This window comes from Giraffa tippelskirchi, chromosome 4 (assembly GCF_054371585.1).
Source record: "Giraffa tippelskirchi isolate mGirTip1 chromosome 4, T2T-mGirTip1v1.2.pri, whole genome shotgun sequence".
NCBI classification, from domain to species: Eukaryota; Metazoa; Chordata; class Mammalia; order Artiodactyla; family Giraffidae; genus Giraffa; species Giraffa tippelskirchi.
The window spans coordinates 111,546,794-111,563,428 of record NC_137278.1 but is presented as its reverse complement, the minus strand read 5'-3'; the positions used below and the strand labels follow the sequence as shown (position 1 = coordinate 111,563,428).

At 38.5% G+C, this 16,635-nt stretch overlaps 1 protein-coding gene across 3 annotated transcripts in view; it reads right to left on the bottom strand.

Annotated features, from left to right (window-relative positions):
* SYT1 (synaptotagmin 1) overlaps positions 1–16,635 on the bottom strand; it is a 607,838-nt gene that overhangs the window by 96,377 nt on the left and 494,826 nt on the right. For all 3 annotated transcript variants that reach the window (XM_081593169.1, XM_081593170.1, XM_081593172.1), the window contains one exon: positions 4,729–4,846. In XM_081593169.1, the coding sequence (XP_081449295.1) occupies positions 4,729–4,846 (118 nt within the window). The remainder of the gene's footprint in view (positions 1–4,728; positions 4,847–16,635) is intronic.

Genomic DNA, 16,635 nt, shown 5'->3' with positions numbered 1-16,635 from the left:
CTTTTGCATTCCAGTCCCCTATAATGAAAAGGACATCTTTTTTTTTGGTTATTAGTTCTAGAAGATCTTGTAGGTCTTCATAGAACCATTCAATTTCAGCTTCTTCAGCATTGCTGGTCAGGGCATAGACTTGGATTACTGTGCTATGAATGGTTTGCCTTGGAATGAACAGACATCATTCTGTCATTTTTGAGATTGCATCCAAGTACTGCATTTCGGACTCTTTTGTTGACTATGATGGCTACTACATTTCTTCTAAGGGATTCTTGCCCACAGAAGTAGATATAATGGTCATCTGAGTTAAATTCACCCATTCCATTCCGTTTTAGTTCACTGATTCCTAAAATGTCAACGTTCACTCTTGCCATCTCCTGTTTGACCAATTCCAATTTGCCTTGATTCATGGACCTATCATTCCAGGTTCCTATGCAATGTTGCTCTTTACAGCATTGGACTTTACTTCCATCACCGGTCACATCCACAACTGGTGTTGTTTTGGCTTTGGCTCCATCTCTTCATTCTTTCTGTAGTTATTTCTCCACTGATCTCCAGTAGTATATTGGGCACCTCCTGACTTGGGGCATTCATCTTTCAGTGTCCTATCTCTTTGCCTTTTCATACTGTTCCTGGGGTTCTCAAGGCAAGAATACTGAAGTGGTTTGCCATTCCCTTCTCCAGTGGACCACGTTTTGTCAGAACTCTCCACCTTGACCTGTCCATCTTGGGTGGCCCTACACGGCATGGCTCATAGTTTCACTGAGTTAGACAAGGCTGTGGTCCGTGTGATCAGATTGGTTAGTTTTCTGTGATTGTGGGTTTCATTCTGTCTGCCCTCTGATGGAGAAGGATAAGAGGCTTACAGAAGCTTCCTGGTGGGAGAGACTGACTGAGGAGGAAACTGGATCTTGTTCTGATGGGCGGGGCCATGCTCAGGAAATCTTTAATCCAATTTTCTGTTGATGTTTCATAAAATGTAATTATCCCATCAAACATTTTTTCCCCCAGTGAATCAAGCCATTGATTTAACTGTCCACTGGTTGGTTTCACATTTTGCATATTTAGCCCAAGGTTTTATAACATTCTTAATAGAAACAATTACAATAATATTTAGTGAGCACTCTGTTGTGCTTTCATTTATTTCTCACAATAACCTCATAAACACAATTCTCTTATTATTCCAGCTTTACAGATAATGCAACTGAGGCTTAGAAAGCTGAATTACTTGTCCAATGTCAAATTGCTAACAGTGGGAGACTGTGATTTAAACACTGGCAAAAAACCCATTTTGGTTCTAATTTACTAGCCATTTCCAACAAATGTGTTTTGGCATTCAAATTACCTGAAATGACCTCATTATATAATTTTGGTCTCCTCGGTAGGTCAACTAACTTTGAGACAGACCATCCAAGTACTTAAAGTTATTTTAATGGTAAGTAGGTTAAACAAATTTGAAATGCAAGACTTGTTTTTTCAGGCCATAACTCCTTTCTAAATAATTCATTATTCATTCAGCTTAGCTTGGTGCGGGCATGGTGGGATATATAAATACAGATCACAGTCTAGTGAGAGAAGTGTGAAGTTTGAAGGACGTAAACAAAGTACTGGCATTTAAGAAAGAGAAAGATTTATTCTTTTAGGATGGATCAAAAAAGGCTTCATGGAATCCCTCTGGCTAAATTGCTGTCTCTCCCAGGCAACCCTTGGGCTCACTTCATCACCTCTCCCAGGTCATTGCCAAAAGGTTAGCTACTCATGGGACTTTCTCTGACCACCCCATTTAAAACTTCTCCCCAGCATCCATCATCCTACATCTCTGCTTTGCTTTCTTCGTAGCACTTATCATCTCTTGGCGTACCATGTGCCTTTCGTATTTATTGGCTTCCTGTTTGTTTCCCCACATTACAATATAAGGTGCCTGAGGGCAGGGCCCTTTGGTTATTTTGGCCACTGATGTAAACCCAGTTTCAGAATAATGCCTAATATAAAGTAGGGAAACAATACATAGTTATTCAATGGATGGAGGAAATAAGACTTAAGCGGGGCCTGAAGAATGGTTAGGATTTATCTAGACCCTGGTGGATGGAAGAGAATTCCAAGTGAAGGGCATGACTTAAACAAAGAGTGCAGGCAGCAGATTACATCCTGTTCAGTGTGCTGGTCAACTTGGTTAAAATACAAAAATATGGTGGGGCATAGTCTGGATGTATCTATTATGCAGACCTAAGTGACTGTGATAATTTTACAGACAGCAGGAAGCCCATATGATTAGGACTCTTCAAGGGTATTTAGCCTTTAAATATCCTTAATTTAATATTTAACAGTTCAACAAAATAATTTCAGGTAATTCAAATTTAGGGATGGAACTGGGATGAGTGGGTACTGAAGCTAATATAATTGTAAACCCTGGCAAAACAGCCCACTTTGGTTTCAGTTAACTGTTTTCAGCAACTGCAGTTCATCATTTGAAAGAAGAATATATATCTTCTTTTTTTATCAAGTTAGGAAGACTGAATCAGATATGACCTCTGGCCTTGCCCCGCTCATGTCACGATGTTGAGTTAGCACTATGTGTGGTATGAGTCATGCCAGGGTCTCTTCCATCACTCGATACCCAGCAATAACCCAGCTACACATGGGTTTGACTGCAAGCCACACAAATATGTCTGGCTAGACCCAACTTTCCTTAACTAAACCTCAAAAGTGCCTTAGCATCTCTGATGCTGCTAGATAACAAACGAGATGGAAGATAGGAGTCAGAGTATCAAGAGGCACAAACTGTGATTAACAAATATGCAACATCTGTCTACATCAGGATCTATCTATGACCACGGGAACTCATTTCTAGGGCCTTGGAAGAAGACAACAGATAAGAGACCCTAATGTTTTCTTGGCTTCATGGTAGAGCTGTTTCTAGAACTCTGAAGGGTGTAAGGTGAATTGGGAGGAAGTTCAGGGGAGCATGACATACAGGTGAGTGAGGAGGCGGTTGGCACAGGAGTCTGAGCAGAAATGTGTGAGAGAAGATACAGACGAACTATATGATGATACATGGCTATTGAACCAAAGGAAGTGGAAAGGTCAAAGGGGTCTGAAGTCCAACTTTAGGATACTAAGTAGAACTCTGGGAGTGAAATATTCTTGTGCCTAAAAGTTTCTCTGCACATAAATTCAAAACAAAAGAGTATCCTCTTTTGTTTTCAGGTTCAGATATACTGTATTTATTCCATGACTGATGCTCAAATGATCACATCTTTGGCCAGTGGAAGTCACTGCAAAGTGACTCCTAAGCCTATTGACATGAGGCTTCCTTGCTTTCTGTTATGATGAGATGTTCTAGGCTTATCTTGAATGCCTTCTGTGCCACATCTAGGATCTACCACATAGCCAGTAAACTCCATGTTCTTCTAGTGAGAAACTGTATTTCAAACTATCTCTGGTTCTAGGGATGCCCATGGCTACTGGGTCAATCTGTTTATAGGCCTTTTTATTGGACAGAACCAGGACAAGGTGGATGTGTATAGACACACACATATGTGTCTGCGTATATTTTGCACCTTTGGCACAATAAATACTCTACATTTCTTAAAGAAACTGCTCATTGCCTAATGGTATGAACAAAGCAAATTTAAAGCAATGAAAGCAGTAAGTTTTTAAAAGGGGTCTCAGTGACATGAAAGAAGTAGTGCAGATTTCCTGGGTGACTTATTTATGAAGAGAAGTAAATTTAGGCACCAGGAGTATTTGGCTGACAAATTAGTGGTTCAGTACATGGAACCTTCACTTTAGCATATTTTAGCTGTTTTGCTTTAGAATATAAAATCACCATGCTCCGTGAGGGTGACCTTTTGAAGTTTGCAATATTTTTATTAGAGAAAGCACTGGATAACCAGTAATGTTCTAATTCCATAGCCACAAACAGTGACAACCATAGTTCATCTATGATGACCCTGTGCCATATCAAGAAAATTCTTCCACATTTTAAGTTATTAGAAAATATATAATTGATTTAATTACAGAGAAGAAAATAAAAGCAATGGTGTTCAGCTGTGGAAATGATAAGTCCTTTAGTTGACTTTTCTTTTGAGCAAGAGTTTACTTCTTTGAAAACTAAAATTGGGTTGTACAGAATTTTAAATCTCAAAGTCTCTCCATTACCAACATAAGGTATAGAGAATAAATATATTACCATGAGTATTTACCCTCATATTTTACTGTTCACATATATTTGAAATACTGAATATTTAATAAAATAGTATTATTAAAAGCTACATTAGGCTATATTTGATAAATTTACCTAATATTTGTCTTTGCTTATTAAATATAAACACTTAACTAATACCTGATACATCTCAGATAAAAAACTATTTTTCACATCATAAATGAATTTCCACCAAAAATCAAAAGCAAAAAAACTGAATGAAATTATAATTGGTCATAGATGTCACCTTTCAAAAGATAAGCAAACATTTTTAGCTTTCAGTGCTATAAGATAATTGATATTTGGGCTATGAAGCAGGAAAATAAGTTTCATTTTCTCTGCCAGTTCTGATAAATTGAGAGCAACTTCCTGGGGCTCTGTGTTGGGATGAATTTGGAGAGTGCTTTCAGGCTCCGAGAGGAAAGAACTGTCACCAATGAAGGAGTGGGGCGCCGTGGCATGTGTGCTATGCATTTGGTGTCCATGATGAAATTGCATTAAAAAACCCACAATAAACATCACAGACTTACCAGACAAGCCACCCACATCCATCTTCTTCAGGTTCTTTGCCTCCAGAATGACAACAGTCAGCTTGCCAGCAGTAGGTACATAGCGAAGGGAGAAGCAGATATCACCCAATTTCTCTTGCTATGAAAACCAATAAGAAAGTATAAATAATCTTTCAAATAAAGGTGAATGAAGTTTGTATATATACATTGTAAACACCTCAGGAAGGAGGATTATCACAATTAGAATTGGAAAACTCTTACATTCACTGGCATTTACTCAGTGGTCTTTCATTCACTAAGGTATCATCAAGAGTGATTGTATCTTTCAGTTTTTAAATAGCTCATTTATACTTTAACATTCATCAAAATACATCCATAATTCAATGGTTCAGGAGATGAGATCAAGATTACTTTTTTAGAGATTACATTCTGAATAGTACTGTAGAACTCTTGGCAAAAATTCATAACTTGATTAAATAGCTTTGAAAAGAGACTAGCAGGTTTTTGGGTTTTTTTTTTGGTAGAATAAACCTTCCTCCTTTTTTTGTCTTTTTACATTTCAAATAGGATTATGTGTAATATCTAGACTTGCTTTTGTGCAAGGAGGAGATGGACTTGCTTTTGTGTTTCTAAATTCTATTTATTGATGAGAAATTGTAAATTCCTAATAGCAGAAATGCAACAAAGTATAAGATTTTGCACTTTTAGTTTCACTCATTGAGGTCTAAATTTCTTTTTCCTTATCCTAAAATTTATAAAAATCTAAGCGATGGTTTCGAAAGTGAAATATATAGCAATACAGAATTTCTCACATGCCCTCGAGTTATTTCATTGGTACCATATTTCAGTTCCAAGAACATTCACCAACCCTATATTTGAGCATTTCTGAATGACTGATGAAGCACTTAAAGTGATGATGCTATGTGGAACTTTTACCTTTTTTGAAGACATCTACAAGTTCAACCATCTTAAATGTCTTACTCTTTAAGATAACTAAGGACTGTATTGAACACAAGCAAGATTTTTTTCATTCATATTTATAAGCACGAGAGAGGGGCAAGGGTGTATTCTCAGATGCTGGAGGCACTAGACTGTTCCAGATGTATGGAATTAAGTATATGTAAAGGGCCTCTTGATGAAAGTGAAAGAGGAGAGTGAAAAGGTTGGCTTAAAACTCAACATTCAAAAAACTAAGATCATGGCATCTGGCCCCATCACTTCTTGGCAAATAGATGGGGAAACAATGGAAACAGTGACAGGCCATTTTTCTGGGCTCCAAAATCACTGTGGATGGTGACTGCAGCCAAGAAATTAAAAGATGCTCGCTCTTTGGAAGAAAAGCTATGACCAACCTAGACAGTTTATTAAAAAGCAGAGACATTACTTTGTTGACAAAGGTCTTTCTAGTGAAAGCTATGGTTTTTCCAGTAGTCATGTATGGATGTGAGAGTTGGACTATAAAGAAAGCTGAGCACCAAAGGATTGATGCTTCTGAACTGTTGGAGAATACTGTTGAGAGTTCCTTGGACAGCAAGGAGATCAAACCAGTCAATCCTAAGGGAAATCAACCCTGAATATTCATTGGGAGGACTGATGCTGAAGCTGAAACTCCAATACTTTGACCACCTGATGCAAAGAACTGACTCACTGGAAAAGACCCTGATGTTGGGAAAGATCAAAGGCAGGAGGAGAAGAGGATGGCAGAGGATGAGATGGTTGGATGGTATCACTGACTCGAAGGATATGAGTTTGGGTAAACTCTGGGAGTTGGTGATGGACAGGGAGGCCTGGCGTGCTGCAGTGCATGGGGTCACAAAGAATCAGACATGACTGAGCAACTGAACTGAACTGATGGCAAATCCATGTTTAATTCTTTGTATCTTTCCCCACCCCCCTAACCACCGCCACCCCCCTCCAGTAATTCCAAAGAAGGTAATGTAATTGTTGTGTCAGACCTTTGCATGGGAATGAGGTATAGAAGGCCGTATCCTCAGGTCTTCTCCTGTTGTATTCCTAATATGACTGCTTTTGGCCTTCTATATGACTTGACATATGTTAAATTAGCTAAAGTAGCCAGAATCTCCACTGTGGAAATAATAGCCTAGATGTAATCCAACAATTTAAGAAAATGAAATTCCTGTTTTGGGGTACTCATTAAATCCATCTTTCAAGAAGGAAAGGGTATCAACCTGTTCTATGATTTATCTTCAGGTGAGAAGTAATATTTTCAGTGTGTGTGTGTGTGTGTGTGTGTGTGTGTGTGTGTGAAAGAGAAAAGGAGAGAGAAAAACAGAGAAATGGTGCAGACATAATGGTTTTGAAAATATCACTATGTGTGTGTAGAGCCATGGTTCTTTCATTCCTTGAGTTTACACAGTGTCTTACCTATGTATCTCTTATGTTACTGAGGATTTTATTTTGTTCTTACCTGTGCATGTCTTAATTTTCCCACATAACTAAATTCTTTGAAGACAACATCATTCCCTAAATTATCACTTTCCACAAATTTTCAGAAAGGAAATACATGGAAATTTGAGATCATTTTCCTGTTTTGAATTTTCTAGTTAATACCTCCCTTCCATTAGTGTAGATAATAGAGAGTTACATATAATGTGCTAAATTCACCTGAAGTGCCTACTCACTCCTAAGAATTAATTTACACATCAGGAGAATCTAGTAGAATAAATTACTTTTCATAGCCTCTGAAAGTACAGAATGAGCCTCAGTAGCACAGAAATTAATACAAAAGATGGACAAATTTTTCTGAACCTTAGGAGACAAGAGAAATGTAAATGAACAAAATTGTTCAGAAATGCTTGTTAGGATGGTTGTTTTTTGCAGAATTCTGTCTGTTCACCACAATAGCCTCCCTGGTGGACTCTGTTGGAGAACTGGGTTACTCTAATCATTCTAACGAGGCATTTTGACATGACTGTTCTCTCTCAAATGATACCTCTCTTCATGGCCCCAAATCTAATTCTGCAGTTTGCAGGCATCTCAGTCGTTATAAACAGAGAGTCGTCCTAACTTCTACTATATTTTTATTCTTCAGTCTTAAGACATATATGGAATCTTTAAGATTTTACACAGTTTCAGAAGAAAGCAGTTGCAGTTTTAAAAAGTATACCTCAAGTAGAAGAACTATGTGAAGTTACCTGTAATTTTACAGCTATGGGATGGGGGAAGAATGAGTGACTGAAAGATAACATTTCAAAATGGATGTTTTGAGAGAAAGAGAATTAAGGAAAAGTACTTATTTTAGCACCTTTTACAGATATACATTTAATTCATTAACTTAGGAACTTCAACAGGTAAGATTTCGTTTGCTCAAATGTCAAATTAAGCAAGCATTTTATGTTAAACAATTAAAGTTGCTTTTCAATGCTAAATATTTTAAACTCAGTTTACATAAGATTACTTCATGTGTCAGCATGGAACAAAGGCTTTGGACTCAATCCCGAGTTTTCTTTACTGTCAGACTGCCATCTGGAATAATATAAATTAATACTGCTAACTGACCACCCACTAGGCTATTCTCTTTTCACTTTAAGGTCATCTTACTAAATGGATGTTCGTCAGCAAACATTCCCCTCAGCTGTTTTCCTTCCTAATATCCCTTTCTGTCAGGGTCACCAACTAATCTGTTTCCATTGACCACCTTCCCTTGTGTTGTCTGCTAGTCACTCAGCCTGACATTGCTTGATTTTGGTAAATATATCTTCAAGTATATTTTGTCTTTCACTTTTTTCTACCAGTCATCTGCATAACCCCTATCCTCACCACTTTCACTTCCAGGATGACTTGCATCTCTACTGTATTTGCTACCACCACTACCATCATCCCACACCATGGTCTCCAATACCACCTCTATCCCCTCTACCTCCATTTCACCACCGCCATCTCCTCTATGTGAGATCATGCCTTAAATACTTCTGTCATCTCTTTTGAAACAGTCTGACTAAAGATTGCCATAATCTCTCCAAAGTCCAATGTCAATCACATGCTAATGACAAGCTTATCTTTGAAAGGCCCAAACCCATCTTCCTGTCTTTCCAGAAGCTCTATACTTGGCCCCAACTATCCAAATATTTTTCTTCAACTTCACTACCTACATAACTTTCAGAATATATTTTGAATTTGACCCATACTTACCATTTATAGGGTCATCATTCTAATCTAAGAAGGGTGACCACCCATCCTGGTTTCCTCAAGACTTGACCAGTTTTAGCCTCATAAGTTCTGTATCCTGGGAAACCTTGGTCCCAGGAAAACCATGACTATTGGTAACCTTGAGTCTAAATCATCATAATTCTGGATCTAGGCTTCTGTAATAGCCTCCTGACAATGACTCTGTTTCAACTCTTGCTCTTTTCTTGACTCTTCTTCACATAAAAAGGTGGACTGATGATTTTAAATTGGAACCTGCTCATGAGATGAGCCTTCTCAAAGCCCTTCCATGTATTCCCATTTCACTTAAAATAATCTGGATTTCTTATACTAAGAGGCTTTATATGATCTGACCCCTCCATCTCCTACCACTGTTTTCCCAAGTTTACCTTCTCTCCTCCAAACCTGATAGGCACACATGGACCTCAGAGCCTCTGCTGTGGTCTTCCTTCTGCCTGCAGTCTTCTTCCCCTAGATACTCTCATGGCTTGCTCTGTTAGTTTATCCAGCTTTCTGCTTAACATAGCACCTCTTTAAAGAGCTTTTATATGGCCATGCTATTGAAGAAGTCCCACCCACTCCTCAACACTCGCACCACCTCCCCCTTGCCCTGCTTCTTTCCTATCCTGGCACATATCACCAGAAGGTCTATTTGGCTGAGGTTTTCCCCACCAGAGTATGTGACCCACAAATGACAGCGGACGGCATAGAGCCATATATGCCTGTTGATGGAATAAGCGCAGATTCCCTGCAGGCAGCTATAGTCAGTGTCCTCAGTACCCACAGGCTGGGTTCTCCAGGGAAGCAAACTCAGATTTGCATGTGGGAGGTCGACTGGGATGTGTCCTTTGAATCAACACCTGTGAGAGAGTGTAGAAAGCAGAATGGCTTGGGTGAAGTTGGGCTGTGGTTCAGTCATATCAGAGGCCTCAGCTGAGCCTATGGGAAGTTCTAGAGCTATGATAACTCTTCAGAGTTGATCTGAATTCTGAAGAGGGATGAGATTTTATGCTCCTAAATCTACCAGTCTTTGGATGTGGCCTTTCCCTACATCTTGGACCAGGGGTCTCCTCAGCTGTGATGGAGATGCTGAGAAGGAGGAACTCAGTTGCTATGAGCTGTTAGCCATCAACACTCTTGGCCAGTGAAATCAGTTCTTCATTATGAGGATGGTACAACACTGTGTGTGAGTGGAGGAGTCACCACAGCTAGGACTGTCTTTATGAGCTATCTTCTTTCCCATCAGCAGATTTTTGCTTAGTTAGGGAATTCATCTACAATGGCTTTAGTCCCTTATGACTAATCAAATTACCCCTAAGTATGTAGCCCTTAGTCCAAGTTCCATATCTTTAATTCGGTATCTCCATAGCACACAAGGATTTCTGCTAGTAATTGCTTTATAGCCATCAGCCAGTAGTATGGTGCCTAGAGATGATATTTTTTCCTATTCATGTATGTGAGTTTCCCTCACCCTACACTCCAGAAGAACAGGGGTATTACCTAATAAGGCACATAATAGAGACTTAGAAATAACTGTTGGTTGATTGCATTGAAAGGAGAGCCTTACCCATCTTATTTTGTAAACAGCTTGGACACTAGTACTCAGTATGGCAACAGAGCTTCTAGTTTAACCAAGGAGTCCACTAATGAATATATTTGGAAGTCCTTTTATGTTCCTAGTGCTGTAGACATGGCTCTGTTAGTTCTTTCATAACACTGAAAATGAAAACGTTTCTGAAAGTACAGTTTTTATACTATACATTCAAGATCCCATAGAGTTGCAGCCAACAGATGAGTGTTTTTGCTGATGTGATTAACTCATGAAGGGACCTTATTACTATTAGGAATCTCAGCTTTATGTGTAATTTATTTTAGTCAATTGCCTTGATCAGTAGGTGGAACTGCCAGTTAGTGTTAGAAAGTTCCAGCTGTGAGATTCAGAGAAATTAGCCTGCTCTTTTAGAATATGGAGCTGACAATCAGAAAGCACCTTTGTTCTGAGCAGCTTGATAATTCTGATAATTTTAAAAGCACCCACTGAATAGAGTAGACATAAATTAAGGACTTAATATAGAAAACTACAGTAATATCTTTCCTTTTTGAAAAGCATTATAGATACTAGAACAGAGGTCATCTCCATTGGGTAAATAAAAAGCTTGATTAAAATGAATATTTATTTGATGGCTTTTATAGCAGCATCCATCATTTTAAGTGTAAGGAGAGGTGTTCACTTTAATGACCTTTGCAAATGAGGCTAAGTTCACATGCTTGTTGGAAATATTGTACTTTTGAATGAGTTTTAAAAAGGTACCTGAATTGCCTCAATGCTGTGACATTTTAAAAGGACATATTCTATTTATATTAATCTTAAGATTTTTCTGTGTGTTAAATTGGTGATAGATTCTCTGAATAGAAGGTTTTTATCTGAGGTTGGGAATCTATTTAGAGGTGACAGACAAATGGCAGTCCCAACACTCTCTCAAAATGAATCTAGACTCTGCATGTTCTCCATTTGTAAAAATACAAAGATGTTATTCATTTATAGGACAGGTCAATGTCAGGTTTTTAATTTTAATAACATAAGGGTGGTTTTAAATATATTCTTTGTGTGGTGGTATCTTTCAAATTCATTTAATTCCCATAACTCCTCTTCTACCCCTGAGGTATCTGCCAAATTGGTATTTACATTTATCTAATGGTCCAGATGGTGACAGTATGAAATGTTGCTGTGGATGTACCCAGGCTAAAAAGACTGAATCTGACCTAGTGCAAATGGACAGTAAAATTGTTTAGGTGAATGAGACTATGTTACTCTTTTAATATTTATTTTGTGAGGATACTGTTTAATTTGGATTAACTTTATATTCAGTCTCATTCGTTTCTTACTAAGCAATGATTGAGTTCCACCAAGACTTGCCCAGAGTCTAGTCTAGGCTCCATAGATACCTAGAGGGATACGATGACTTTAAAGAAGTTCAGGATGTAGTGGAGAGACAAATTTAAACAGAATAACAATGTCATGTGTTAGCTGCACTGAACAGGTAGCACAAATGCTCTGGCAGCAAAGAGGAGAAGGTTGAAGTTTTCCAGAGTCTAGTGATAGGACTAAGGAAGGAAGACTTTATTTGAAGATTAATATCCCCCAATAAGTAAGATCAGTTTTCCCAGCCAATAAGGTTTTCCTTCTCAGGGAGGGCTGGGTGAAAGAGAGAGTAAAAGGTCTTCAGATCTGAGTTCTGCCATCAACCACCTCAGGGAGTGGCGGGGGTGCAGTGCTCCAAGCAGGTTCTTCCTGCACCATTAAACTAGATGACTCATATCTTTTTTTTCTTTCTGTGAGGATTACGTGAATGAGAATCACCTGTGAGCCAAGGGGAGTTCACAATCATGGAGGAGAAGACCAGAAAGAAGGTGACAGAAAGAGCAAGGTAGAAGCTAGGCTAGTTACACAGAAGCTGGCAAGGGGAGAAAAGCCATTTAAAAGCAAGGTTAGGAAGGGATAGTCAGGGAGTTTGGGGTGCACATGTACACACTGATATATTTAAGATGGATAACTAACAAGGACCACTGTGTAGCATAGGGAACTCTGCTCAATGTTATGTGGCAGACTGGAGAGAAGGGGAGTTAGGGGGAGAATGGGTACATGTTTAGGTATGGCTGAGTCCCTTCGCTGTTCTGAAACATCACAACGTTGTTAATCAGCTATGCCCCAATACAAAATAAAAACCTTATGAAACAAACAATCAAAAGCAAGATTAGGGTGGTCAGAGGTCCAAACTCAGTTTTCCACTTCTGGCTTCAGTTTGCCAAGGAGTCTGTCCATAACAAATAGGAGCCTTGAGAAAAGAGAAAAGACAAGAAAAAAAAAGCTGATAAATTGAGATTTATCAATAAATTGAGACAAAGCAGTGTGGAAAAAACAGAGAAAGGAATAAAAAGGGAGAAAAGAAACTTGGAAAAGAGTAAAGGGGGAAAAAGGCCAGTTTGTTTATTTCATCTTCCATTAGCAAGAGGATGGAAGGAGAGGAAAGATAAGGAAAATCAAATAACTTGGGACTGGTGAGGAAAGAGGTGGGTGGATTTTGAGGCGTGTGTATGGATTGTGTGTGTGTGTGGACTCACCTCATAAGGGATGAGATGTTGCCTAGCGAGGGCCTCGGTGCTAGGACCCTAATTATTTGTTCAACTAGGAAGAACCCAGGAGAGGTATTTGCCATAATTCAAACCCACAGAAATAAAGAGTTTGATGTGAACCTCAAATGACAGAGAAAATGGATATATTTTTTAGACTGTATCAGACAGAAAAGCATGAGGCACTGCAGTAATTTCCCCCAAGCAAATGAAAACCAAAGACTGTTAGTTCTCTTCAGGATTGAAACAGGATATAGGTCATATGGCGATTTCATTGAAAAAAAATACTATGAAATGTTGAAGCTACATTAACAGCAGGAGAGAGATTTAGCATTAGGATAGGGAAGCAGAACGGGGGAAAGAGAAAGCTGTCGAGAGGAATATGAGCACTCCACTTTGCAGCCACTTTTAACCCAGAATAGAAATGCATCCTGGCTATTGCTGGAACAGTCAGAAGTGTCCTTGATATGTGTGTCAACAAATCACAAGGCAACATGAGAAGTTAAGCAAGAAAGGAAAGTGAAGTGTTTGGGGTAGGTGGCCCCTCAAGAAGGTGGCAGTTGGGTACTTCTGGGGGAGATGAGAAAATTATTATTGATTAAATGAGGAAATTAGCACCAGAGCTACATATTATTTATGGTTCTTTAAAAATGGATTTGAACATGCACCAGAAATTTAGATAAGCTAGTCAGAAAGGGGAAGAATTAAGGTAAAAATTCCAGAAGATGGCAGATTGCCAAAATCTAGAGGCAGAATGAAATCTTACAATAGAGTACAAGTACTTTACAATAAAGAGGGAAGTGAATGTTCCTGAAGGGACTGGCTTGAGGCTTCTTGATACCCACCAATAGGTGAAGAATGTCATGGGGGTTGGGGGAATGGATTGTCGGAAAGGGATGGACTGTAGGTTAGATGTGTGAGTGTGAATGTATAGCAGGGGGAAAAAAGACTGACTTTTGTGACTGTTCCTGGCTCTTATGATCCATATGAGCAAGAAGAATTAAGACAGCAAAGAAGAGAGGAGTTAGGTTAAACAAAACAGACTTTTTGAGAGACTCTTGGAAAGGGTGGTCCCATTTGAACAGATTTTTGACCATACAAAGGGAAGCCTATGAAGATGACACTAGAGGATGAAGGCCATGGATATACAGAGGAAAATGAGAAAAGTATTATATAAAGATTTATTGCGGGAGATAGAACACTTACACAGCAGAAATGTTACTACCTGAAAGCAAAGTCATTTTGGGTTGCAGAAAATAGAACCAGAACTATTGTATATTCTTAATTGCACCATGTTCTATTGTGCTTTCAAGTCTTTGAACATCCTGCTTCCTTTGCCTGGTATAACCTCCTTCCCTTTGTTTTACTACTGGACTCCTCAGTTCCCAGCTCTCATCTCTACTGAGTCATTCCCTGGCCATGCTCAAGAGAAACTGGCTCTTCTTCCCTATTTGCATTTCAATGGCACCTTTCCAAACTCTCAGTATAGCACTTGTAATATTGATATTCCTAAAGATGTCTATTCTCTTTTTGCCTCTTCCATTAAGCAAGGCTTGTATTTTCATCAGTTTGGACTAACAAAGGGTCTGCCATATGGCAAAAAGCTGATATAAAGTTAGAGGTCAAGAGCAATTGTGTTTTACTGTGGGAAAGGGACAGGATAGAGAAAAATGACATTTTTTTTAGCTATTGTTCTATTGCAAGAACAATTTGAAATTAGTTGGCCAACACACTGATGGGGAAAAAATGGAAAGCTATGCTAAGTGTATGAGTGACATTAAAAAAAATAGAACTGTCTTGTTCTCGAAAGAAGACATACAGATGGCTAACAAACACATGAAAAGATGCTCAACATCACTCATTATCAGAGAAATGCAAATCAAAACCACAATGAGGTACCATCTCACGCAGGTCAGAATGGTTGCTATCCAAAAATCTACAAACAATAAATGCTGGAGAGGGTGTGGAGAAAAGGGAACCCTCTTACACTGTTGGTGGAAATGCAAACTAGTACAGCCACTATGGAGAACAGTGTGGAGATTTCTTAAAAAACTGGGAATAGAACTGCCATATGACCCAGCAATCCCACTGCTGGGCATACACACCAAGGAAACCAGAATTGAAAGAGACACGTGTACCCCATTGTTCATCGCAGCAAGACATGGAAGCAACCTAGATGTCCATCAGCAGATGAATGGGTAAGAAAGCTATAGTACATATACACAATGAAATATTACTCAGCCATTAAAAAGAATACATTTGAATCAGTTCTAATGAGGTGGCTGAAACTGAAGCCTATTATACAGAGTGAAATAAGCCAAAAGAAAAACACCAATACAGTATATTAATGCATATATATGGAATTTAGAAAGATGGTAATTATAACCCTATATGCGAGACAGAAAAAGAGACACAGATGTATAGAACAGTCTTTTGGACTCTGTGGGAAATGGCGAAGGTGGGATGATCTGAGAGAATGGCATTGAAACATGTATATTGTCATATGTGAAACAGATCTCCAGTCCAGGTTCGATGCATGAGACAGGGTTGTCGGGGCTGGTGCACTGGGATGACCCTGAAGGATGAGATGGGGAGGGAGGTGGAAGGGGGGTTCAGGATGGGGAACACATGTACACCCATGGCTGATTCATGTCAATGTATGGCAAAACCAATACAATATTGTAAAGTAATTAGCCTCCAATTAAAATAAATTAAAAAAAAATAGAACTGTCTAGCACATAGCTGATAAAAAGTTTCTTTAGGTTTAAGATATCATTTGAGTTTCTTATTAAAGGCAAAGGGAATATGGAATTAGAATCTTGAGAATCAAGCTTTCTGAGAGAGTATACATGCCAATAACAATGTATAAATATCATTAGTGAATAACTGGACAGGAAAAAAAAACATAAAAGAGTCAAAGAGAAAACAGTACTGTTTGGGAATAGGTTTTAAAAATGATATGTGAGTGACATTGGGAATATGGCTAGTCTGGTTGGAGAGAAACTCTAACCAGATTCATAGATAATAGTGCAACTACGTTTTCTAGTAAGAACTGGTAAGAATAAAATGAAAGAAAAGACCTTTGAAATATTAAACCTATACTTGAAGTATATTAATATCTTTTCTTGCTAGTTTAATATCAGCAGAATAACCGTTTGAAAGTTTCTACTTCTTTATTATTAAACATTGAGCAGCTGACTCTTGTAAAGATGTGATGGGTCCTCATTACTTGATGACATAATAGCTAAGGTGGAATATTTGAATTTCTGAATATGTATAAATCCCAATTATGACTATGGCCATTTCCAGGGACATTATCACCCTCCATAGATGGAAGGCCAGGAGAACTGTAAGGATCCCTTGAAATGAAGGAAAAAGTTCAATTCATCTTCTGTACCACAAGCATCTTGCATCTGCTTGGCAGTTTCAGCGTCACTGTGGAAATAGTAATATAATCAGATTGTGGGTAATGGAAAAAAATAAAGATGAGACTATATGGAGTAGCAAATTATAGGCATATGGATTAGATATTTGAATTTAGATTTTCATCTTGGCTGTGTAATTGACTTGAAGCAATGTTAAGAAATTTGCTTAGCTTGAGTTATCCCCTTCACACAACAGATCACCAAT